Source organism: Diachasma alloeum, unplaced genomic scaffold, assembly GCF_001412515.2.
Source record: "Diachasma alloeum isolate Michigan unplaced genomic scaffold, Dall2.0 Dall_scaffold_00787, whole genome shotgun sequence".
Lineage (NCBI taxonomy): Eukaryota > Metazoa > Arthropoda > Insecta > Hymenoptera > Braconidae > Diachasma > Diachasma alloeum.
In genome coordinates, this window is record NW_021680917.1 from 18,273 (window position 1) to 45,879 (window position 27,607).

Here is a 27,607-nt window from a genome sequence, read left to right on the forward strand (position 1 = left end):
GGGGGGGGGGGAGAGTGGAACGGGAGCATGACGAACACGCCTGGGAGGCAGGGGCGCGCCTACGTCGTCCCAACATCAATTCGGTACCTCCCTCATTTTATCCCCACCTTCATTTTATCCCTTTCTATAGACTTTCCAGGCTTCACCCTCATCCCACAGGATAACTGCTCTCGGCGAGTTCAACTTTCCTAATTGCTGAAATCCGATGTGTATTTCGCCAGCGCGCCATTTATTTTCAACACTGTCCTTCCAAATTGATTGATGAAAACATTTTTTAAACATTTTGATTGAGTTACCTTTCGCCACCAATGAATATCAGTTTATTCAATTTTTTATTTACAGGATTGATGACATTGTACTGAATATTGATCTGGCTCCAACCTTTCTTGATATAGCTGGGGTTGATACACCTCTGCAAATGGATGGACGCTCATTCAAAAAATTGTTCCTCAAGTATGTATTCACAATTGAAAATAATAATTGAACATTAATTCTCAGTAATAGATGATTCGGTAATGGAGTGAGAAAATAAGTTCAGAGGGAATTTTTATGCATATCTACTTATCGAGGGAGATGAGGATATCGTCATAACTAGGAGAATGCAAATTACACAAATGGCATTGCTAAAAACTTGGCTAACGGCGATGGACTGCATTGTGCATGTACCGTGTACCCTGTTTATTCCGAGATATTGTGCAAAAATTAAAATATGAAATCCATGTGTAAACTATTCTGTTTTTCATCGGCATTGTGATCCAAGAGTCTCTCCACAAATCCTCTGAAACACATTCGGAGATCATTTCTACATAACACAGCATTAAATATGAATGCATGACGATTAGAAATTAGGAGACTGCTACTAGTCATTTTTTTCTTCAAGTAATTTGATTTGAATTTTTTCAGCAAACATGGAAGGAGAACAAAGTTTAAATGGCCGGACACATTCCTGATAGAATCATCGGGCCGCCGAGAGACGCCGGAATCAATTGCGGAAGCTAAATCGCGTGAAGCAAAACGACAAAATGCAACGTTGATGAAACAGCTGGCGAATAAAAATACAGGGGAAAACAATACCAGCACAGAGTCTGTATTCGTAAACGACAGGAACCTCGAGAATGACACGGGCAGTGATCAGGATTTATCGGAGAATGAAGAGGAGTTTGAGGATTCAACAGTGAGTGATAATGAGGATCGTTTGGACAATGGTGTTAATCCACTTTCGGAATCTGGAGTGAGTACAAAGCACGAGCGTTTGGCCTTCGAGTGTTCGAGGCCAGAGTCACGAGCTAACTGTATCCCAGGACAAACGTGGCGATGTGAGAGAGAGGGGAATCGTTGGCGTCGTCACAAGTGCAGATATACATCACCACTGCCAACAATACCTACCCATAAATCAACCAAAAAGTGTGCCTGTTTTACACCAAATGGTGTTGTCTATACGCGACTCGAGTCTAATGATTTTGATGGACAAAAAATGATATACAGCAGGGATAATCGTGCTGGAATTTACGACGATAATGACAGCTTCTTCAAGCGAGGAAAACGAAGTATTGATAATGAAGATGATGAGTTTCTTGAAGATACTACAGATAGAAGAGCAATCGATGAGGAGGATGATGAGCAATTTAAGCAGGAATTGCAAACTCTCTCTGATGACTTTCAGCACGAATGGACACGCTACATGGTGAAAGATCAAAGTCGTTTAAAATCTTCAATGTGGGATGATAATTACGACAATAACAAAGACTTTGACGTACTTGGATACAAGATGAATGACTTCGATCTGACTCTGGGAGAAGCCGTTAAAGGAACATTGAACATCGATGATTTGATGAAGCGACACAGAAGAATTCGCAGGAACATCATGAAAAAAGATACCATTGAGCACGTAACAAAAATAATGGAGAGCATCGAAGAAGAATTAGACGGTCTGAAAGAGAGTCAAGCACGTCAAACGAACATCTCAAAAATGCTACCAAAATGTTTAATATCAGCCAGTGGTGGCGTCAATTGCACTCAGTCAATCTATCAAGATCCAAATGAGTGGAAAATATCAAGACGAGAAATTGAGCAACAGATTAAAGAAATGCGGCTACAGCTGGAGAGTTTGAAAGAAATCAGACGACATCTAATGATAAAACGCCCACACGTAATAGAAGCTCATGACAACGGCGAAACTAATGATACATTGCACAGGCATCATTATCATAATCATCACACACATCATCATGGAAGAAATCATACGAATCGTCATCATAAAAAACATGAGACGAGTCAGGCCACAACAACTTCTTCATCCGTTCAATTTACAACTGAAAGCTACTTTTATGAGAACAAAACTTTTACTCAAGTTTCGGAGATTTTATCGAGCAAAAAAGCAATTCACAGAACTGCGAGCAGCACTACTATACCCTCGGTACCTTCGAAATCTAGGAAACCTTTACGAAAACAGAAGATGAATAAAGAAATGTCCGAAGGCCGTTTCGATGAAGAAGAAAGATTCAAAAGAAAGAAGACTCATAATAGAGTGAGAAATAGCACAATTTTAACAAACAGCATCCATGATGACAAAGAATTATTACTGTCAACTATTTCAAGTAATTCAACCGGAACAGTGGGAATAGGAGTAATTCCTCTAGCTACAGTTGTTCCCACAATTCCAATTATCACGGCCACAGATGTTTCGACAAAACCTATAAGAAGCCAAAAGAACCGGACAAGTGGTTTTGGACCAGCGAGAATCGATGTAACGATTCTCGAACCTCCGGATAGGAAAGATAATCATGGAATAAATCTGTCTAGTAATAACTCCTCATTGCCAGTTTTGAGTAGTCCAACAGACGCTAAACATAAATGTTATTGTGAGCCCGATGTGCAACCAAAAAGAGATGACAAAGACGTAATAAAGGATGAGAAGAGGCGATTGAAAGAGGAACGATTGAGAAAGAAAGAGAGAAAACTGAAGAAGAAAGCAAAACTTGAGAAAGAATGTTTGACTGAGAAGATGAACTGCTTCGAACATGATAATGATCATTGGAGAACTGCACCGATGTGGAACGCTGGGCCGTTTTGCTTCTGCATGAATGCGAATAACAACACGTATTCATGTATACGTACGATAAATTCGACTCACAACTTCTTGTACTGTGAATTTACAACTGGACTTGTGACATTTTATAATTTGAGGGTTGATCCGTTTGAGCAATGGAATAGATATTCCCTTTTGATGGACGCTGAAAAGTCCTACCTTCACGATCAGTTGGAGCAATTGAAGAGGTGTCGAGGGACGAGAGACTGCACAGTTGGTAGTGCTAGAGAGAGTTACGTCATGCCGCAGACGCAGCCACAGCAGAGATTCATTACGAAACGGAAGTACAGTAACTCTTTAGGTAAATCATTTCCTTTTCATTGAAGGGTGTTGTTCAGCAACTTTTGTTACATGATGGGACGTATCAAAAAAGCGGGAAAATGGTGAATCCAAACGGATTTTCCCTGTATTCAAAGGAAGAACTTTATTGATGTGTAAAAATATCTTGGCTTGCGTTATGGAAATTTCATAAATTATTGAAAAGGTATGGACGTGTTCAGTATAACAAATCCAGGGAATTTTATGTCACAAACATGGTTTTCCACATGAATCCGTTTGACTCAATTTTGAAGATACGTATGGATTGAAGCATTGCAGGCTCTAGAGTGAGCTCCTGGTGCTCTCTCAAAGACTAACAGTCTTGGTCTACTTACTGGAGGATATCAAAAGCTTTGAATTTTTTTTTTCTTGGCAAAAATGTTTTCAACATTTGTAATCCTTCGAACATCACAGCTTCCTCACACTCCTCATTTTAAACTAGTTTGCTAGACCTTCTACAATGAGCCGTTAGTAGTGTGTTAATTAGAAAATTCATTTTTCTTCATTAAATAAAAAAAGAAGGAAGTCTTTTCTTTAGGAACATTGAAAAAAAAAAGAATAATTGATTTTCTCTCCTAAAAATTACTTCATTGAATTCGTAATTAATTCATTCATCTTTAGAATGTTTCCAGAACTCGATTCCGTGATGTAGAGAATGTTGAGAAATTGAAATTTTCCTACTGAGAATTTTTTCCATCCAAATTTCAGCCAATAGAATTTCATCCATTCGACGTCACGTGGTACAACCTACAGGGTTTTCAACTGATAATTTTTTGATAATTTCTTTGGTAGTTGCTACATAAAAAAACAAAAGATCATCCAATTGAGTGAACCGTTCGCCGAAACTGACAGATTGATTTCGTCTCATGGTGCAATTCTCTTGGCCGAAATTTGGATGGAAAAATTCTCTCCCGAATAGCACTCGAGCTTCAATGATATGATATGATAATGCTTTCTGTTGCCTATATAAAAATTAAATTACTTCCAAATTCAGTCAACCTCCTATCAGATTTGACAGATTGAATTTAATTGAGACAACTGACAGGTTTCAATAGAAAATTAGTAGATTTGAAGAATTTTCTCTGCAAACAATTGATGAACAAGTCAAGGAGAATGTAGCCATCAACACAATCAAGTCGGGAACGTCCGTGTGGAATCAATTTTCGGCCTTTCGCGAACACAGACACTACATGTTTAGAGCAGACACCACTGAAGAGGAACTGGCTAAAATTTTAAAAGACTGGGTATATACAACATGAAGAAATTTAATTGAGATGATTAGAAGGAAACTACGGTAAAGGCGATGTGGAATAAGATGGAAAGTTACTTCAGAATAGATATTGGGACAAATTCAATATGGAAATCCGTTCGCTGATGCTGTTTTCAAAGAAGCTAGAGAGGCATGATGCTAAGTGCAAGGCTTTACAAGCCCTATCAGAAAAATGAAAGGCGAGTGCAGTAATTTTAGGTGAGGAGAATTGGCGATCAATGATTGAGGTCCAAGACGAGGAAAGACCTGAAGGATTATAAAAAAAATTGTTCATGATCATCTCACTCGAGTCGGCTTAACGAGCCGGGGAAGGATCCAAGGCAACGATATACAATCAGATTTTGAACGAATACAATTCCAATTTAAAATTCCCGCCAACTGCCGAGTAGGACTGTTCAGAAAATTGCAGGAAGTAGCAGTGGTTGGTAAACAGAGGTTTCAGTAGGCCAGAATACGATTTCGAAATGGGTGAAGGAGTCAGCGGAGGAGGCTAGGCTTAACGTGGAAACAAAAAAATCGCCAATCATTCAAATCATGCAATAGCTATTTTTAATTTTTCCAAATCAGGAATTGGAGAAGAAGAAATTATTAAAATTACTGGACATTCAAACACTCATTCAATTCAACCTTATTGACAACTCGATCAAGTACACCATGAAGTGATTTTGAAGAAACTGTGAAAAATGAGCTGAATTAAGTGAATGTAATGAATAATTCCATTTCCGTTCCCCCTCCACTTCCGCAGCCTTTTATTTTGTTATATATAAAATTTTCGAATGACTTTTATATAATTTCGTGCTCGTTCTGTCGCTGAGCGCAACTTTGGCGATAAGAATCAGAGCTCAGCACATTCCTTTTCCACACTATCCCAAATCCGCATACAGATTTGCACGTGTGCTCAGGAATGATGATCTAAGTATCCTCCAGAGCGCATCGCAATCGGTTAAGTCAGAAAGAAAAGTCAGTCATCGTCGAACTAAGGACGAATAAACTTTCATTTTGATTCCTGCATTATTTCGGTATCACGGCCCCAATGCTGAGTTCGGTTCCTCAAAACAGGCTTAACCGATCGGTAAACCGTGCGGTGTGCTGAATTCGATTTTCGCAGTTTTATCAATCATTCTTTTATACGGCAATTACGCTCATCCTTCTAGTCGTAAGATAGAGCGTACCATACACCTTGTGTCACTGGTCGGACTCAAATTGAAGTGCATTCAAAAAAAATAAGTTAGTGAATTATTATAGCATTTTGGTTTAGTAAAAAATAATTTGCGAAAATAGTGAAAATACATACACAGGGAGAACACAGACAGTAGAATAGTTTTTTTTTACTGTGACAATTACTCGACGTCCGGCGATTCATCCTGAGCTCGCCTTGACCAGTGTCGAGCGTAATCGACCCAAACACCTACTGGCCCGATAACCTTAGTTTGACAAAAAAAATTACAATAAAAGGGCTAACCTATGTCACGACTTAATTTTTCGTAAAATCGTTGACTGGCCTCGTCATTGTCAAATTCATAATTCGATAATAAACCTCCAAAATTAACCGGTGAAATTTTTAACAATTAACGATTCTCGCTCAACATCGAATTCCGTTCCGTTATTGATTCACTAAAATTATAATCATGGGGTCAATAAAGGAATGAAAATAAAAAGGGGAACGCGTCACGAAAATTTATCACCCTCCATTCTATTTAAAAATTTATCCTGTACTATCTACTGAAATTTCGCGCGGCTTAAGTCGACGCCACGAGACAGAGAGAACTGCATAGCAGGACGGTAAGAATCCATAAGGAATTATTCTCTCACGCAAGGAACCTGTAAGTCTTGGGAAAATAATTCGAAAATTTTATCCGATATAACAGACCTTCGTCTGATTATATCAACTTTTCTCTGGAGCCATCATAAAGAACGTTGAAAGAAAAATTGTTTCAATGTCTAGAACAATTGTATTTTTCATAGCAACACTCTGAATATGAAGTAAATTATAATTGTAAATAATAACTCCACGAATACCACTCAAGCTTCAAAATTAATCGGGTATTTCCCTCAAGGTTCCATACACACAAACGAAGTAGTCCAATTTTTCCAGAAAAACTTGACTCTTTCGTTTGTTTGCAATGAACCTATGGAGAATTACCCGATAATTTTGAAGCTTTCGTGGTATTACATGCAGAAATTTCATGATTGATCTTCTGTGAGATAGATAATGAATAATCAGTTTTTAGTCAAACAATTTTGCTCAAAACAGAGTTTCAGGCATACTACAAAGATGGGTACGAGGAATAGTCCAAAAAGTTCCTATTTCCCATCATTCATCAAATGGAGGTGGAACTTTATTGGGAGGTTAATAGTCCGAGGAAGTTTTTTAACTATACCTTTTTTTTTGTACTATACCCTTTTCGCCAAAATTCACGTTTTTTGGTATTTTCTGGCAAATTGTTGATCGGATTGACGTGAAAAAATATACCGTTTTTGCGTTTTATCATTACTTAATGACTCACGAAATTTCATGATCGTACAATCATTTTCCTGTGTTTTTTATAAAACTTTTCGGAAATTCACAAAACTTTAAAAAAAATGCAGGAAAATGATGTGCACTACCATGAAACTTCGTGAGTCAGTCAATAATGATAAAACGCAAAAACGGTATATTATTTCGCGTCAATCTGATCAATAATTTGCCAGAAAAATGAAAAAAGCATGAATTTTGGCCGAAAGGGTGTAGTACATCCTTAAAGCAGAAACGTAGAACTATATTTTTGATCATATAATTGATTACATTAATTCTTTGTACTTTTTTAACATATCCAACAACTATGAAAATTCCCCCATGTCACCCCTGAGAAGCAAATTATAAGTTATGTTTTTCAATTTATTGTTTAATTATATTCTAGAAGACCTGTTTGTGACATCTACTCTGCAGATAATACGCGAGAGTGAACTTGGCAGTCCAAATAAGAGACGTAAAAAATTGCAAAAGTGAGGGAACCAATTTTTTAAATGAATCATTTTTACGATAGAATTCACCATTCGAAGATTTACAATGAATTTATGTAGTTTAGGAAACCGACGTAGTCGAAGTTGGCAGACGAATTGGCATCATCATTCAACTCCGGTCAACTCCCGACGTTATCGACATCCGTAGTGAGATTATTTCTATTATCAGTGAAACAAGAGGCTGTCGTTATCAATTTGTTGAGTAATAATTAACCCTCTAAGGTGAAAGTCGGCTTGAATAGTACTTTGTCTGGCGGAGTGGGAACGGCAATTCTTACGGAAGGTAAGAATTACGTAGAAGTGGTGGAAACGCTCATTCACCTTACAGGGTTAATTCCATTTCGATAACAATTATGTGAGTGATCGTAGAAAAATCAATTTTTGAAAAAATAACAATATTTTCAAAACTCTATAGAAAATTGAATTCCAATTGGTGTCGATGAATAGAGCTTTTTGAAGTCTATATTCATATATCATATAAAAATTCATGAAATTGTCTTGATCCGCTATAATGAAAATTTCGAAAAAACTAAAATTAAAAAAGACCACACACATACATGCATACATACAGACAGACACCATCTAAAAATCGTATATTGGGACTTTTTAGACAGTGATTAGTTACCCTGACCCAAAAAACTGGAAACTTAAAGTTGAACGAATACAATCCATTCAGAAAAAAAAACGAAATACTCTGCTCGAATAATGAAATTGTCACGAGAAGAATAGAGCACACAACGAACTGAATAGTGTTGCAAGAGTTTTTTTCCCTATTTTCCATGAAATGAGTATGTGCAGTTGCGAATCGATAAGAATACTGCCAAATGCACTTTTTAAAGCTTATAAATATAAATTGGCCATGAAGAAGGAGGAGAAATGATAATCACAGGGCTTTGTAATTATTTATGGTAATGAAATATTATTCAAGACTTTAGATGAAACAATCTTTTGGTTTGGTGGTACAAGAAATTTGAAGATGTGTGAGATATCAATTTAATAAGCAGGTACTTTTGTAAATAATGTACTGAGCTCGTTCAAATATGCGATGGAAATTAATGCAAGGCAGACAAGAATGGAGACCCTAATTGTAGGTAATAATTGTAATTATTGATATGTGATATATTAACTTATTTCAACGTGAACTTGGAATGTTTTGTTTTAGTAAATTTGTATTTAAATATCTGTTCTTTTCATTCCAATCCCATTATTTCCTGACATTGAAATTAGAATGAAGATGTTCATTGATGAAAACGCTGAATGGAACATGTGAATTGTTATTTTTATATTGTTTTATTCACAGTATTAAAATACGCATACCATGTACATGATCGAGCATTATCAATTAAAACATTTAAAATTAAAATTGTTCCTGTTCATTCAATAAATATCAACTTTGATAAACTGAGAACGTATCGCTCTTTTATGTATTTTAATCATCGACGCTCTTTAAGGCACGGTCTATTCTAAAAATCCCACGTTTTTTTTCAAGAATATAACAATAGTTATTTGATGAACACAACGAAATATATAAGGATATACAAAATCATTACTAAATTATTAATACGTACTTCATTTTATAAATAATACCGTTCATAAGTAGAATTAGCATCTCCAACTATTTTAGGTTCTACTGCGAAATAATGAAAATTATGACAGTATGGACCGATTGCATCAAGCCCTGTTAACAATTTAAATTGTAAGGTTAAATTTGTTCCTATGTAAACTTTATGAGTTAACTGGGGATTTATTTAATGAAACTTAGTGTAGCCGGTCCTATATCAGATAGTCCGCATGAATTCCTTAATTATTTACTCCATCAGTAAATGTAGGAAACTTCAATTGATAAAATTGAAAGACATTATGAAATTTAAAAAATCCTTTTGCCCGTCACAAAATGGACAGAAAGCCCTAAGGATATGTCAAGTAGTTGTGTTCCTCCAACATTGATTGTAAAAATTACAATCCAAAGTATAAGAACTGTACACTACCATCATATTAACAGGAATATTAATAATAAAAACGATTAATTAATAACTTACATCTATGGAGTAACAACAGAGAGACAGAAGACAAAACTCTTTTTTTGCTCTTTTTTTTCGGGAGCAGAGGGAACCGGGGAATGCTAAAATTCTAATAAAAAAGAATGTGAATATTATGTAAGTGATTCTGTACACTGTACAATTCATTGAATCAAGTTGGGAACTTGTTCCGCTAATATAAACGTAACATATCATATTGAAACCATAACGATAAACTGTACAGTCGGTTTAATGCTACTTTCCATTTTTAAATATTAATCTTAAAAATTGGTGTTTCATACATTGCCAATTAGCCACGAACTTTGTTCATTAAAACTTACAACAATGGAGGGATTCTATACGAAGAACTTCAACGTGTCGTAAATATTAAAATGTTTCGTTAATTTTTCCTACCTTAATTTTCTTCAACTGATTGAACAGACGAGTGGCCCATAATTGCATCACTTTCTTACGACAAATACCAAGATCATGTAGTATTAACAGAAGACCGCGGTGAAATTCAGAAGTCGTCAGGTGTCGTCGAGCCGATTATTAAAGTTTATAATATAAGCTATAGGTGAAAAAAGTGTTAAACAAGCCGTATCTATTTACATAGGGACATTGTGACTTGAATTGATGGATATTATTATGAGGAATATTTTGAAACCACAAAAATTTGAGACATTGAGCGAGAACCAATTTTGGAAAAATTGCTGTACCTCAAAAACTACTTGACTGATTGCGTTAAAATTATACCCAAAAAGGCTCGCAAACAATGCCAATTATGGAATGAAATGTCAGATTTTTAGATTCAACTCTACTCTTTTTTTCTGCGAAAGTTGATAAAAAATTTCGGGAAAAATAATGCATACATACACACGTTTTCTAAAAACACCACATCTTCACGTTTCATGGCATTTTAATAAATAATTTAATAATTTCCAGCCAAAATTGGAAGATCATAAAAATCACCAATTACAAAGCTTCCATTCGACAGCAAAAACTAAACTCCGAGATTTTATAAGGCTTGCAGAGGATAAAAACGGGTCAACGTCTACAAAGATGCCCAAGTGCCTCAATTTTCAACTGATTGAGTTAAAAAAATTGAATTACACATACATAGTTGAAATATCCACAAAAAGGACCAAGGACAGATTTCAAAAAGTATTAGCCCGAGGCTGGTCATCAAACGCGACCCTGCAACTTTGGTCCCCTCCGCGGGGATTCGCCGCCGTGTTATTTAGGCACACTGCACGGGCGCGGCAATTGAATTGAACATGGCAAAAAAAATCATCTGTTCGAAATAATTTGTTTTCTTTAGGAATTTTGGGGAATATGTTGTTCTAAAAACTATTATAATTTTTTAGACACTTCAATTGACTTAGACAAATTTTTTTGAATTTTTTCGGTTAGCCAGTCAATTGTAATTAAAGAAAAACGATGCGTGGCGGGGTTTCCCTTATAGGGTGACCAATCTATGGTTAATTTTTAGTGTATGGAGAAATCCGAAAATGAAGTTCGAGAAATGTTGATTTTTTGTATGAAAGTGTAATAACGTCTAAAAAAATTGTACTTCATTGAGATAGTATAGTATGCATGAATTTTCGCCATATCTCAATTCACATAAGTGAATTGGGGGTTACTATTAACAAGTAGAGTATGAATACATAGAAAGATGTAATATTTAAAAAAATCTATCCTTGTGCATATAGTTCATTTATATTTCACTCAATTTTAAGTTTAAAAATACGTTGAAAATTAAGGTGCTTTGACATTTTTGTACTTTTTGATACGTCTTTATGGTTTACAAATCTAAAAACTCGGCGGTTGGTTTTAGCAATCGTCTCTACAAATGCCCGCCGAATTCTAAATTTCACAGTGTCCTCTGCTTAAAATTTTCAGTTGGAATTCAGTTTGTTTTGAATTTTGTTTCTTGGATTCATCTGCGCGATTATGATTGCCAATAGCGTAACAAAGAATATGTAAAATTATGTCTTTTCGAGAGGGCTTCATAAGGTTTCATACAGTTTATGATTCCTTAACTGAATGTTGTATAAAAAAATGAGATTACGACCTTGTACAGCCTTGTAACATACATACGTGGACTACTGATGCATTCAATTTCGATACTTGATAATAAATAAATAAATAAAAATGAGAATATTCAATTGCCATGAAAAAAATAAAAATGTTACATATTGTGAAACATTTAGTCAAGAAGTTATAAGAAATTATTCTTTAGAAAAAAGTTGAGACATGTTGACATTTCTCAACTGATAATTGTCAAACTAATAGGAGGGACATTGAGATTTCTAGGGGAGATTTCTAGGGGGGAGCCAAACATAGAAATGAATTTACTGGTGCCGAAGTAAAACGCGACAAGTCATTTTTTTCAACACTGTGGAATATGAGATTATAACAGAGCCTCCCATTTTCCTATACTCCAATGTCCTTTATCTCTCCGGTTTTTCACCGAGAATACCTCTGTTTGCTCTTATTTTGTTGTTTCCAACTACGGCTTATGCCGTTTCAATGCGGATGGCATATGTCGTAGTGGAAATATAATTATGTAAAAAAATGAAAGACTCTACTGTATGTCGTTCAGGACTAATTACGTGGGAAAATATCAAGAGACAGTTTGTGTTGGAAGCTTTTTCAGCGCTACAAAAAGATTTGGCGGATTTATGTGAAGAGGTTGGTATATATATCTATATTAAAGAAAAAGGGGGTACTTTTCGCTTCACCCGCACAACATGATATTTGACTAGAATAGTAAATTGTGTTACAAGTGCTTAAAAGTATACCCTTTCATCCGCACGCTTAACACAGACTATTTTTTGTGATACCTGCCGAGTTCACTGTTCGAGGCGGTAGTAAGGGTTTTTATGCATGACGTGGTCAAGTTCAAGCTCGTGCGGAAAAGAAGCGCTTTATGTAAACTCAATCGTCTCGGAAAGTGATTTTTGCATGCAGGTATTACAAAAATGTACATTGTTTGATCAGGCTGCATTTGAAATGCATCTTAGTTCTTTATACTATCGAAAAAACCGACAAATCATGATGAAAATATTGATATTTTTTCATTATTCTCAGACTCATTTTCGCCACAACCGAACAAAGTGATGTACATCTCTGGTTAAATATCATATTGCTCAGTTCATTAATAAAGCCGCTAGAATGTCGCAAAAAAATTTGCCTTCTCCACATATATAACCGAGCCCCAATAAAATCATTTGTTTTTGAGATGGATGAATAGCCAGCCCCTCAAGTACAGGGCCTTCAGCGCTCAAACTGATATCTTGTTAGAGGTCTCTATCATAGCACACATGTATATGAACTGCTTCCACAAAAATATCCGAATTGACTTATCACAGTTTCCTTTTTTGCTACTAAATTGGTATCTTTGATACTTTTTATGACAACGTAAGAGGGTGAATCGTCCCGTACTCAAACGTATGGAACTACTCAAATACTGGGGATCAACCATTTTTTCACGTTCACTGGACGATTCTCCCTATGGTTGCATTTTTAGTAATCCCTAGAAAATGTGGATGTTATTCTGATGAAATGAAACGAGTGAATACTAGAAACTCAATGGTTACCACGACCGCTCATCGAGCTTGATGATATTTCAGACACGTCATCTTTAATTCTCCTATTAATAGTATCCTCACTAAACTCTCTCTTATTATCATAACTACTCAATTTCCTATTAAATGTATCAGACAAACTGATACCTTCACTCGTTAATAAGCTACTAATATCCGTTCTCCTTTGATTTTCAACATTGTCATTGGCATTTCTCTCGTGTTTATCAGATCCCAGTGTATTGCTAAGGCTGCGATCAAACTTATTGAGATCATTCTGAATACTCCTCAGTGTATCTGAGTGATGATTTTCATATTGTCGTGATAACGTATTGTTATCATTCTCGTACCGTCTATTTGATGATAAATCATCGTACTTACGATCGTCATTTCTACGTATAATACTACCGCTACCATTATCATAGAGGTCAGCGTCAATGCAACGTTGATTGAGGCCATCAGTTTCATATGCACGCCTATTTAGTTGACTATCGAATCCCGCTCGTGCTGCTAAATGGAGGTAGTTGTCATCACCAATTGGTGCTTGTCTGGAAGACAATTGAAACAATGACATGATGTTAGAAAATTTCACGTAATTCCTTATCGATTCTATGATTATCTTATTAGTATTGGGAACAGGANCCAATTATGCACCCTGAAACGGCTGGAGCCTATGGGGCCCTGGGAAATTATCATTTGGTGATACTTCCGCTGTTACCGACAGGGAAGATTTTGATATGGAGCTTCACAATTGGCCGCAAAACGTGGGGGGGTAAAAGGCAATTCACAAGTAACCAGATGTGGAAGACGGGCCTTAAGCGTCCCCAATAGGGGAGAATGGGGCCAAATGACACAGCGCGGCAAAATGAAATAGTCAAAAAAACGACTGTTTGACCCAATTCAAGCAAAACAAATTTTTTATTAATTTTTTTTCCAACTTTTTTTATTCTTGGGAGTAGTGATGAGAATAATTATTTTTCTGTACTGCTTCTCACGATTTTTCGTCTGGGAATTGGTATTACATACTTCCCAAACTCGAAAACTTGAAAATCACTACAGAAACATTTTGTTCCTGGGCTGTTGCGATGGGGTTTTTTAACTCGTGTGGTTCGCCAGTCCTCGCCTACGGCTCGGAGGTCAACGCCACACGAGTAAAAAACCCCATCGCAACAGGCCGGAAAAATACTATTCCATTCAGTAGAATGGAAAATTATTGAGTAATTTTGACGGGCAAAGATTTTATCGATGGATTAATTGAAAATAAAATGAAACAGCGAAATTCAAAGTCCAGAGGAAGACCCAGGGGGAGACCCAGAGAGGGAAAAAGGAAAATGTGATGCTGAATTTCAATCGAATAATCCATTGACAAAATCTTCGCCGATCAAAATTTCTCAATAATTTTCCATTCTACTGTCAGGAAAATTATTATTTTCATTACTACTCCCAAGAATTAAAAAAAGTTGACAAAAAAATATTTAATAAATAATTTTTTTTGCTTCAATCGCGTCAAACAGTCGTTTTTTTGCACTGTTTCATTTTGGCCCACTTTCCTCTCTATGAAACTTTTCACATTTCGTTAAACATTGGACTGTCTCGGTATAATGAATGATGTCAGGGGAGAATTTCAAGAGTTATATATCTTTTTGAATTGATTTTTCATAGAAAAAGGCCTCTTAAAATGAATCCACTGCTGACGAGGAAAAATCCGATAAGTCATTATTTCACATTTTGAAAAGGTGGAATACAATGAGTCGATTTACTATTAATTCAGTAGCGAAGCGGCAAACCGGGTTAAGTCGATTTTTACTATTAACCAGTTTTTGATGAATATCTCGCATGACCTTTTTTGTAGAGCCAATTGAGGGTTATAAAAAAAGTCATGAGAAAAATTTTGCTATCTCTCTTAGATTCCGGGATATTCATAAAAAAATTGGGTAAAAGTCAAAATCGATTTAACCCGGTTTACCGCTTCGCTACTAAATTTATTATGTTATAGAGATTGAAGTGTGATTTTAAAGAAATTCTGAAAATGATGCAATTGGAGTACTCACTTGCTCCCATATTTAGTATCGCGTGCCAATCGCCGGAAATAAGCTCTGTGTTCATGTTGGAGTGCAAAAGCAGCCTCTTGGAGTGCAGTTAGGGTTTTGAAGCATGATGGTACATCCTCGATCGGTGACCCACCACCAGGTAAAACGCACATCTCACTGGCACCGTAAACTGCCTGACACTCGCAGGCGCTCATCAACGTCTCCAATCGAGGCATGTTGGCCAAGATCAGTGAATGAATGCGTTGAAGATCACGGTCTGGATCTAAAACCATCCTCAAACCCACTTCTAGACCCGGGGACACTTCACTACAACCTGGAGCGACTTCTGACACAGCTCGACAGCTAGAAATCATAATAGTATATGCATTAATCCACGGACCTATCTATTTACAAATAATTGTAATTTTTTTCAATAGAGATAAAATCTTAAAGCCTTTAAATCGTAAAATAAGTTTGTGTTTAATCAAATATATTATTTGGACAAATATGATTAAATCAATTTCATACATGGAATTTCCATGGAATGTCTAATGCACATCTCTCAATCCACTGGAGACAGCAGAATTTATATAAGACCCTTTTGCATATTTGATTAAACTGTACAAAAATTTCACCATCTTTTCTAGGTCCCGCGATTCTTCCCAAGGTGAAGAAATGATTTTCAAGTGAAATTACTCTTCTCTTTATCATAGTTTAACTATTTTTGATAATAAATTAATAGTATGCTTCCAAACGGACATTTTGCAAATCATTTTCTCATAGTATTTTGTTCCCCCGCAGTCTATTCAATTGACTTATACCTATTCTTCAATTAGACGCGTTAGATTTTCAACTCATTTACAGCTACTAAAGAAAATGGTATTGAAAACACTTTTTTTTTATATACTATTAAATCAATTTGAAACATAATCTTTGAAGAAATCGTCGAAAAGCAAATAAAAAAACAAACAGGGCTGCGAGCCTATTCGACAGAGGCGCCAGACCGTTATTTTATTCATTATTGGTTTTTTTGATTCTTTCTCTCTCTACCAATTGAATTCAATAAGCTTCCGAATGGATCGGCCGTAATGATTCTATGTTAAATTCCCCTGAAAATACTTCTTGGAAAATTTTTTATATTTTTTTTCTACATCGATTTCCGTTATTATTTATATCATTATTTTCATTTGTTTGAATGGTTAAGAGCAATTCCCCGTCAAATCCGAAATGAAAAAAATTTTGTTACCGATTATTTTGCCGATTTTTTCCTTACAAGGAGTACATGAGACCAAGCTCTCATACAATTTTCAGAGCGATACAATTTTTTTTTCAGCGAGTTATGATTTTTCAAAAAATTTTACTTTTTTCACTTGAATTTTGATTCTTTGAGAAAAAAGGGAAACAATTGAAACTAATCATTAGGAATCGAATTTTCGTTTCTACACTTTTTTTAGAGCCGCCATGGCAACATCATTTTTTTTCAATTTGTAATTACTCGAAAACTTTTTTTTATCTGAAATTTTAGGGGTAACTTGAGGATATAATTATCGATATTTTCACCAAAGAACAATAATTATTTTGCAGTCGTTCTTCACATAAAATATCCAAACAGCTTGTGAAGACAATTTTTTCCTCAACAGGGAATTCATATAAAGACGCAGGCCTACAACATCAAAGTGGCTTCGAATAACGTGGAAATCAAGCCTCTACCGAATATCATTCCCACACTAAGGAAAAAAAAATTATTTTTGTCAAGTATCCATTTACTTGAGAAAAGTATTTATTTTTTCAATAACGTATTTCTCCAGTCGCGTTACTCCTAGGTAAGCCTGATTAAGTTTCAATTATGACAATCATGTTGCTCTGGAGGATGGCTATCTTACACACGTACCTTAGATGAACTCCTCCAATGATTATTCATTTTTCCTAAATTTATTATTTTCTACACGGAAGAATTTTGATTAATTTTTTAATGAGGATAATTATTGAGGGAGTTCACTCAAGATCATAACTGATATGATCATTTTCTAGAGCAATTTTTATTTGTTTATAAATTTTTTCAATAGTCTCACTTTTCCGGAATGTTTCCAATGTTATCAATTTCTATTCACCTGCATGGTGGATAGCAAGAGCATAATTGGGAATTATGAAAAAGAAAATCCACTCTCAGAACATTTGAGCCTTAAAGCTCCTGAACTGTAAAAAATCCGTGATCGTTACAAAATTCAATCCTCAAAATGTACGACCCTGTATACATTTGTGTCTGTCACAGTATTAAACACTGCCATAATGCCAAGCAAAAAAGAACATAATTTTATGGTAGATGACTTAAGTCATTCAGATTCGAAAATCATTGATAGAATGACGATGTTTCATTTTTTGACAAAAACTAGTTTCAGATAAATTGCTCTACGTGTATTGTGGAACGTCAAATCAACTCTGAGATGGAAAAATGGAATGGAGAAAAACACGAATATCTCGAAAGCTTTGTATGAACGGGTATCCATATTTTGATTGATCCCAGTAGAGGACATCGAGATAATCGTACCATACTTCAGCTTTCTATCTCAAATTTTTCCAGAGTTATCGTGCGAACACCGATTTTATGACAAAAAACAAAAATCCCGATTACGACCAAGTTATCCCTGGCTAAGTAGAAATATTATGACTCGATTTGATAGATATTATCATAAGGAATATTTTGGCGTCAAAAAAATTCAATTCAGTCGCTTACTTTTTGAGATATTGAGCAAAAAAGAATTTCGAGAAATTGCTGTATCTTAAAAATTACATGACTGATTGAGCTGAAATTTCGCCCAGATATGCTCCCAAACAATGCCAATTATTTCACAAAATTTCAGATTTTTAACATCGACTTTACTCCTTTTTTCGTGAAGATTTATAAAATAATTCCGAAAAATCTGCACACACACACACACACACACACACACACACATGGTGACTACTACTGATGAGGGTGGCTTTGTGGTAGCTAAGCTGGATGGAATTTATTTCTACTGCTGTTATGTTCCACCAAGCCTCACCCTTGACGGATTCACGGACTTCCTGCATAGACTAACTGAGGACGCGAAGCAGCACTTCCCTATTGCAATCGCGGGGGACTTCAGCGCCTGGGCAGTCGACTGGGGTAGCACTATTGGAGGCTATGTCTTCACTAGACATTGTCCTGCTGAACAACGGTGATGGACCCACGTTCGAAAGAGGAGTCAAGAGCTCAATAGTAGACCTCACGTTTGTTAGCAGTAATCTCGCAAGAGGAAACTGCTCCTGGCAGGTGATGGATATCTACACCGCTAGCGATCACCGAGCAATCCTTTGGGAGGTATCCGCTGGTCGAAGGATCAGACCAACGCCTAAGAAGACAAGCGAAATCGGCTGGAAGGTGAGCACCTTCGATCCTAGCACATTCTTAGTGGCACTAGATGATCACAAAAGCAGCGATCAATGCAGCACCAGGACTGTTTCTAGACGTATACAATGCATGCCTGGAGGAAGGCACCTTTACCGTCAAGTGGAAGCAGCAGAGACTAGTGCTCCTCCCCAAAGGGAAGAAGCCACCGGACGAGCCATCATCATATCGCCCACTCTGCAGGCTAGATACAGCTGGGAAAATCCTCGAGTGCATCATCCACAGAAGGATAGAAGCAGCAGTAGAACCGCTGCTAGCTGATAACCAATATGGCTTCCGAAGAGGTCGCTCTACCATCGACGCCATTGACCTCGTCGTCAACACCGCCAAGGAGGCGATCTCTGGGAGAAGATGGAGAGAAGGTACGAAAAAATACTGCCTGGTGGCGACGCTAGATATCAAGAACGCTTTCAGTTCAACCAGGTGGGACTGCATTATGGAGGCTCTCGAGAGGATGATCGTCCCAGGGTATCTGCGGAAGATGGTAGCTAGCTACCTCACCGACAGAGTTCTCAAGTATGACACAGAGAGCGGCCCTAAAGAGTACCAAGTCACCGGAGGGGTACCAGAGGGCTCGGTGCTGGACCCTCTTTTGTGGAACATCATGTATGATGGATTGCTGAAGGTAGCATTGCCAACTGAGATGAGACTCGTGAAATTTGCGGATGACGTGGCGGTGGTGATTGTGGCGAAGCACCTGGAGGAAATCAACTCCATCTTCGATACGACATTCAGGAGGATACGTCAGTGGATGGATTTAGTTGGATTGCAACTCGCGGAGCATAAAACGGAAGCGGTACTCATTACTAGTAGGAAGAAATTGGAGAGTATCACACTGCAAGTCGGTGACTACCAAATCACATCTCAGCCGTTTATTCGGTATCTTGGAGTAATGATCGATGCCCGACTCAAGTTCAAGCAGCAAGCGGAGCATGTGGGTACCAAGGCATCTGGAGTCAGATCCACCTTAGCACGCCTCATGCCCAATATCGGAGGTCCTAAGCAACGGAGACGAGCGCTGCTGTCTTCAGTGGTGACGTCAGTGCTTACATATGGTATTTCCATTTGGGCTGACGTCCTCCAGCTGCAAGAAGCTCGCCGTAAAATCGCACCTGTCTATCGGCTGAGTGCCCTCAGAGTAGCGAGTGCATACCGGACGGTATCGGAGGACGCAGTCTGCGTCATCTCAGGAATGATACCGATAGAGATATTAACTGAGGAGCGAAGATCCTTGTATCAACGGAAGAGAACAGAAGCGCTGAATCCCGAAGAACTGAAAATCCAAGAGAGACGAAACAGCTTGAGCCGATGGCAGCAGAAATGGTCCGATTCGACCAAGGGGAGATGGACCTATCGCCTGATCCCGCAAGTGGCTGCCTGGGTAAGTCGAGACCATGGAGAGATAAACTACTATCTTTGTCAAATGCTTTCAGGACATGGGTGCTTCCGGGCATATCTTCATAAATTCAAACATGGAGATTCCCCGAAGTGTCCCACCTGCGCAGAAGTGGACGAGAACGCGGAACACGTATTCTTCACATGCCCCCGTTTCAGTGATATCCGGGATACCTGGGAGACTGAACTGGGAAGAAAAGTCTCGCCCGAGAATCTAGTAGAAGCAATGTTGTCATCACAGACAGCCTGGGACGCAACGGGCAAATTTGCTGCGGAAGTCATGAAGGAACTCAGAAACGAGGAACGCACGCGCAAGGTTGCAGTATAGGTGAGAAATCTATTTGGAACTTCCTAATCACACATAACATTTTAGCAGGTTAGGAGGATGTACATTGGATGGAAAGAGTGGAAGAGCAAACAGCTGAGAATCCCCCTANAGAATCTAGTAGAAGCAATGTTGTCATCACAGACAGCCTGGGACGCAACGGGCAAATTTGCTGCGGAAGTCATGAAGGAACTCAGAAACGAGGAACGCACGCGCAAGGTTGCAGTATAGGTGAGAAATCTATTTGGAACTTCCTAATCACACATAACATTTTAGCAGGTTAGGAGGATGTACATTGGATGGAAAGAGTGGAAGAGCAAACAGCTGAGAATCCCCCTAGCGAAGTAATACTTCACGGTGGTGCCGCGAGGGAAATGGGAACGAATGATTAGAGGTAAAAAAGAGGAAAACAGGGTTTTTACTGGGTAAAAATCCCAGATCTGGTTTTTAACATCACTTTACCAGAATCTTGAAGATTTTCCTAAACCTCTAAAAAAAAAAAACATTTTCTGAAAGCATCATGACGTTTCATGACATTCTATATCATTTCCAAGCAAAATTAGAAGATCGTAAAAATGGACGATTACAAAACTTCCATTTAAAAACAAAAAAAAAAATTGCCAAAATGATTTTTTGTCATTTCGGCCGTAAGGCAGCGCTTCACGGATGCGTTATGAGAAAAAATATTGTTCATCACAAGGCCGGAAAAATTTGTTTAGCTCATATGATTGCAACCTTTGCCTTCGGCTAGGACTGCAAACTCATATTCGTTAGAAAAGTTTTTTTCGGTCTTCTCGAAATTGAACCAACCGATATAGATCATTATCGACGAAGTACCATTCGAACAAATATTTCGAGCTATTATTAAATTAATTCAAAGCATCATATTTAAACATAGTTTCAAACCAATTTGAAAAAAGTACGAAATTTTCGGAAATTATTTCATGAAGGGAAACATTAGTTTATTGTTATCCCCTTCATTTTCAAAGTCTGTCAAAAGGACATCCAAAAAATGTCTTCAAGCCATCATTGAATGGCGTTGAAACCTGTGTATTATTTTTAGTTATCGTGAGACAACGGATTTTTGAAAAATTTAAAACTTTGAACAATTAATATTTGAAGTAATTTAATTAATGGCGATGGATAGGGCTTACATTGGAAAAAAAAACAATCCAATCAATTCATTAGTGAACAATTTAAGAATAACTTTGGCACATACGCACATTCACATCGTCAGGGTCTAACAATTGTATTTTCGGGCTTTTTGGATCACAATGGGTTTGTATAACACATAAAAGTTAAATTTGAATGATTACAAAGCTTGCAAAAATTTCAAATTTCACCGATTTTTCGTTGCAAGGGTTAACTTGCCAACGCGGCCATCGCCCGAGGGCCTTCAGCCAGGGAATGTTGAATGTGGAGTGGGTTTTTTCACTTGGAAAATCTGTGGAATATTCGGTTTGAAAACTGTGTTAAATTTTCAGATGAATATTATGTGGAAATTTGTAATGAAAAATTAGTGTGGAATTTTGATCCGGCCAGGGCTCGAACCTGGGAGCTTGAGGTTGTGAATCTCATGCTGCTACCAAGTGCGCCACACAACCGGGTTCAAAGCTTCCATCCGGAAGCAAAAAAATGATTTTCAAGTGCAATTGATTTGTCTTGTTTTATGACTTTCGTGCTGAATCATTTAGTGTGGAAGTCATCATGTTCCTTGAGGGTATTCTACCCTACTCACCAAAGCCAATGTCCATTAATGTAAGCACTTGGATGATACTTTTCCAATCTATTGCTATTTGTATGACAGATTTTGGTCAGTATGTCAATCCACTCCTTTTCCTCCACGCAGTTACCAGCCTGTACGTACAATGCACGCTGGGGTTGAACTATTTGAAACATATTTTTCATTTTGAAGGAATCTTCATGTAGCCTCTCTACGGCGAGAATTTCTTCCAGTGATATCCTACATAACGGTTCTTTTCCTGTCATAATATGAATGGTAACGAATATTACGTGAGAATTGTTTTGTTGAATTGGATTTTTCGAATTTGTGCAATTTCCTAATTGACTTACCTTTTGTTTTTGAGTAAGTCAGATCTTGTGTAGTCAGTCTGAAGTATCTTTGCTTGAAATTCTTGCGTCCAAATCGCTTCCTCCCCTGCGCTCTTTTTATCATAACTCTGAAAAATGGATAGAATTTATAGGATTGCTTTTCTAATTTGTATTTACTTGTGTGGAGCGAATTGCCCAGTGTCCACTAATTAATCAAACTGACTGCCGTACTCTTCATGACAGATTATGAATTCAGTGCAATGTTTATTTTGATGTTTTGATACGTGAGCATTGAGGGATAAAAGTCTGTATCGGACATCTTTTTTTTTTCAATTTTTTGTAATAGCGTTTTTGTGCTCATTTGTGTCATTTTATGCTTCTAATTGTTTACAAAGTGGTAAGTTTATTGCGTTTTCATATTTGTAATTGCTGGCAGATCGCTGATAATAATTTTTTGGCTTATGATTTTATTTTTCAGATTATGATGAAATTTAATTGCTCTCTATGGTTATCATCTTCATTGCTGTGATATTTTGGTTTTTCAAATACTAATGTGTTCAAAATTTTCTATTATAAGAATAGCGTTTGTCTGTAGTCAGTGTCAAATGAGATAGATAGATGAGAAAATATGTAATATGTAAAGGGCAATTTGAATCGTTAAGTTACAAACCTCTTTGCGTAATCAGCAGTGTGCATAAAAATAAAGTAACTTCTATTAAAATATATTAGCGTAGACTGCTGAAAATTGTGGCGACAAGTAAATGAGTTGACAATAAAAATGATTTCTTACCCTTCCTTCAGAACGACGGGTTGCTCTTGGAGAATTGTAGGCCTATGTCTGGCCATCCCACTATTGCTGCTAGTTGATATCAATTCTAGAAACTGTTTCACCGCTTGTATGTGCTTCTCCGTATAGAATTCTCTGTAAAAATTGATAATAGATACGTGATATTTTACAGGAGGTTACTAAAAATAATAAATGAAAATTGTATTTCTGCGAACCTGTAAACACCCTCCATGTACTCTTCTTTGCAAACACTACTAGCACCACCTCTGCAACTAACCAAGTTCCCTAAACTTTGAATTGTTTTTGAAATAAGAGTGAGTGTTCTGTTGGTTTGAGAATCCTGAAAAATATGAAGTAAAAATATTATTCATTATTAATCTCCCAGTGGAGGAAATTTCAATAGGTGAAGGATGTTTTTTGGAAGCTCTCATTTCTCTTCATGACAAAAGGGGCCCCGAAAAAAATTTCCTCACCTCTTTGGCATTCCCGAAGATTCATTAATGAAATATTACTTACTATAGGTTCTGCTGTAATATCAAACAATCTAGGTCCCAAAATGGCAGGCGCGAAGAACCTCAGAAATATAAAGCCACTAATGACCGAGTATCTAACTTCCTTATTCTTCGGAAAATGCGTAGCAGCGAGTTCTCTCAAGCACCAGAACATTTCACACATCAACGGTGGACATCGTACCCCTGATGTCGTAATGGCGGTGAAGACCCTCTCAACGTATTCCTTCAAATTACTGAGATTCGTTTGAATGGTATTAGCATCCTTTACCCTCGTGGGATCAATTTCACACGGTTTTTTTTCCAAGAACACTTGCTCCATGGCTGGTCTGAGGGTACTGTGAAGATAATGCAAACCAGCAAGCCTCATTCCTTCGTCCATCATTTTACTTACAAGAGTATTCCCACGGAAGATTGTCGTGGGGTCAGTCAGTTTGGATATCTCGTGACTGGCCAAGGCCCTCATCACAGAGACTAATTGACCATGATGAACAAGAACCCTTACGAGAGGTTGGGCAGCTTCCATCTTACTGGCAACAATTTCCCCGAGGATGTAAACAGCTGATGAAGTTATGGGTTGAATTGTGACACTCTGGAGTAAGAGATTTCGCAGACGATCGTACATTTCGGATGGAAAAACATGATCAGCTGTATAATGAATCTTCAATCTGAGGGATCCAAGACAAGGTAGTGTTCCAGGCGGAGCTGAATTAGCAATTTTACTTGGTCGATGTTGGGCTGCACGTGGTTGAAGGAAATACCATGCGGTAGTTGTGCTAGTTGGTTGTTTCTGAAGGCCTCTCAAAGTTACCCGAACTTCTCCCAAAAAGGCTGGGGGTTCTCCCATACCGGATGATGTGTGCCATAATCCAATTACCGCCTCTCCAACTTCTCCATCGATTGAGTAATGAGAAACATCTTTGTCTTTGGACTCTGTTAATTCAGGTTCAAACACGAACGTTTCATCGAAGTATGGCGAGACTGTTTTCTTCTTGATTTTTGTTCGTTTAGAGATTTGTTTTCCATTGCTGTAATTAACAGTCACTGTTGCGTATGGATCACAGCCCCCATTTTTAATCGTCAATTCAGAGCATTCTATTACTCGAACTGTGAGTTTCGATTGGTAGTTACCGACTTGAGGCTGGAGACCAAGTGCGAGGTGGACCTTACCCTGAACTTCAGAGTCTGCGTCCACTGCACGAAGGGGAAACCAATGTTCCTTATTGTGGTAAGTTGCCAAGTCTTCGCGTTTTATGGCAACTTTTCCGAGAATTTTGTCTTGCTTTATATGTCTATCTCTGTCGTATACGTAGATACCTAAGTAGCGGAATTTTCGAGGTACTTCGAACTGGAATTCTTCACCGAAGAATGGGCTAAAACAATTATTTTCAATTAAGGTCACGAAATAATGAATAATCCTTGAAATAATTAAGTAATCATTGAATTCGAAAACATAAGGACCTTTTTTATTTCGCACAATGAAAGTTACCGAAAAGGGCTTCAAGCAAATTGTGCTGTATTTATGATTTGACATGCGTTTTTTGAAATGAACTTTCACAAATCTAAGGTCAAATATTTGTGTAATATGATGGAAAAATTGATCTCCAAGAGATATTCATTCGTCTAATTTTACTAATACACTTATTAATTAAAGTGATAATTAATTGATTACTTGAGAGTCCTTTCCATCGTCGTGGTTCGAAAAATCTCCTCTTGATCGAGGGAAAGTGCACAGTACACATCTCTAGTACCAGGGGATCCATGGCCTCGACTTAACAGATTTTTTACTTCTCCTTCATGTACAGAATGGAAACATAAATTAGGAGTGAATTAGTACGTATAATGTAATAGAACGAAATGAGTCCATAAATTATCTTAATAATGAATGATTTCAGAAGAAAATGTCATTTAAAAAAGTCGAATTTCACTCATTACGATCGATTATTACGCTGTTGAAAGAAAATAACTTTCACAATAATCCAATTTTGGTACATCTCTTCAAGAATTTTTTTTTTCAACTAAACTTCTTGATTGTCGTATTTAATTGATGCATTCCCAAGCACCACTGAGTCGCATTTGACTTTTGCATTCATCAATCTAATTCAAGTCACTTCCCCGGAACACAACTTGAATTCGATGAATTCTACTCGGTCACCATGGTTTCATCATTGTCGTATGAATTTTTTTCATTAATCATCATCCAATTGTTGGAAATTTGCTTGTGTCAATGTAATTCACGAATACACATGGTCATATCGTTACCCCTGAATGAATCAATGAAACTGACATCAATCCTTTTACCATAACTCCAAGTCAAGAATGCGAAAGTACAGGAAATAATTAAGGCGAGAGGTGGCAATAATTTTTTTCTGTTGTCAATAAAATTCTCAATGAAGAAGGTCTTCGTCGATATTTCTCGCCGTACTCTATTCACGCCTTTTTCATTTCTCTATAAAAACTTCTTTATAAATTTTTCTATTAAATACCGCCCATTTATTCAATACAATTATTAAACCAAAATCATTGTTGTATAAATCCATTCAAATATTTTCCACTCATTGGTTATTGAAAGTATGAAATGGATAGGTTATTATTGTCAATGAAATAAAAACAGGATGTTACTATTCCGTCATTTTCTTAGTGCTTCCTTTTATACTATATACTACTTTGCCTACTTTATGTTCCATGAACGGCAACGCCTTGCATCTAAAAACTACCGCACACGCATCTTTTTCTTCTTCTCTGTTTCTCCAATTAATGAAAAAATCAAGAATTAACACAACTCCGAATAAAACTTCACAGGTTTATTCAAATAATTTCATGTAACTCCATTAAATATTAGTAACAAAAAAAAAGGAAAACAATTAGAAACGTTCGTGTATGGGACATCAATGACCTGTAATAATGAAACTTGAAATCTATTGACACTTTTACCGTGAAAAAAAGTTTCGATGCTATGAAAAATTGATGGAGCAAGTGCAAATGAATTAGACGCTTGCGTATGATGGCATCAAGCAAAATATGCCCAAAAACTAAAGAAATATGCAGGCAAAAAGACAAAACCTGAAACTATTTGGTCCTAATAGAATATTTCCTGTGGTGAATTCACGTAAAATGAATTGAAAAAAGAACTAATGTGTGTGGTTGTGGGCATAAAGAGAATACGAAGAGAGTGGATTCTGAACCGCAGTGCACGAAGCGTAGGAGTTAAAGTGAGGAATCAAGGGAAATAGTAAGTTTACATGGTTTGAAATAGATATTAATTGTACATAGAAAAAATAGAATTCGTTACGTTTCTTCTTAAAATTCGCTCAAAAATTCGTCGCACTTCACCTATGCAATTTTACCGTTTTTTTGTCTCGAAAAACTACCGGTAGTGATAAAAAAAAATGTTGAAAAATAGGGTAAACCATGGGAGGGGAAAGATCGTTTATTTTTGGGCGAAAACACCACTGAAATTTTGTGTTTTAAGTCATTGGGGATCGAGTGAAGAAAAAAAGGGAGCTAGAGGGGAGAAAAGAGAGGTAAAAAAAAGTTGGATGAGTGTAGAGGGGAGCCTCGAGACTCCATTGAACTCGCGTTTACTCGTTTTATAATAAACGCTTTTTTAACACCAAAAAAACCAATCGTCATATCCCAATGGTAATCATATTTAAAACCGATAAACACAACAATTGATTGATGGAACACATGTTATGTTTGATACTGAATACACGTGATTATGATAATCGTACCGATCTTGATCTTTAGCCTCTCTTCAACGCGAACTAGGCGCGTCTCCTCGGCCATGTTACC

General features: G+C 37.0%; 2 protein-coding genes across 8 annotated transcripts in view; one reads left to right on the forward strand and one right to left on the reverse strand.

Moving 5' to 3' along the window:
* Positions 1-8,110, forward strand: part of LOC107044739 (extracellular sulfatase SULF-1 homolog) — a 15,561-nt gene extending 7,451 nt beyond the window's left edge. For 5 of the 6 annotated variants that reach the window (XM_015266751.1, XM_015266752.1, XM_015266753.1 and 2 more), the window contains 4 exons: positions 343-453; positions 904-3,389; positions 7,577-7,661; positions 7,740-8,110. In XM_015266751.1, coding sequence (XP_015122237.1) covers positions 343-453; positions 904-3,389; positions 7,577-7,661; positions 7,740-7,827 — 2,770 coding nt within the window. In that variant the 3' untranslated portion in view covers positions 7,828-8,110. The remainder of the gene's footprint in view (positions 1-342; positions 454-903; positions 3,390-7,576; positions 7,662-7,739) is intronic. The other variant, XM_015266756.1, reaches the window with a different exon arrangement.
* Positions 362-27,607, reverse strand: LOC107044741 (GTPase-activating protein). Of its 2 annotated transcripts, XM_015266759.2 has the most exons (10): positions 27,547-27,607; positions 25,485-25,605; positions 23,820-25,185; positions 23,519-23,643; positions 23,307-23,438; positions 22,538-22,644; positions 22,203-22,446; positions 15,336-15,677; positions 13,666-13,832; positions 362-776 (listed from the first exon to the last, which is right to left on the reverse strand). In XM_015266759.2, exons 1-10 carry the CDS (start codon positions 27,599-27,601, stop codon positions 703-705), a joined length of 2,733 nt encoding a protein of 910 aa, XP_015122245.1. In that variant the 5' UTR covers positions 27,602-27,607; the 3' UTR covers positions 362-702. The 2 variants fall into 2 exon arrangements, with proteins under 2 accessions (XP_015122245.1, XP_015122243.1); XM_015266757.1 differs by lacking the exon at positions 362-776 and having other exon boundaries at positions 11,069-13,832.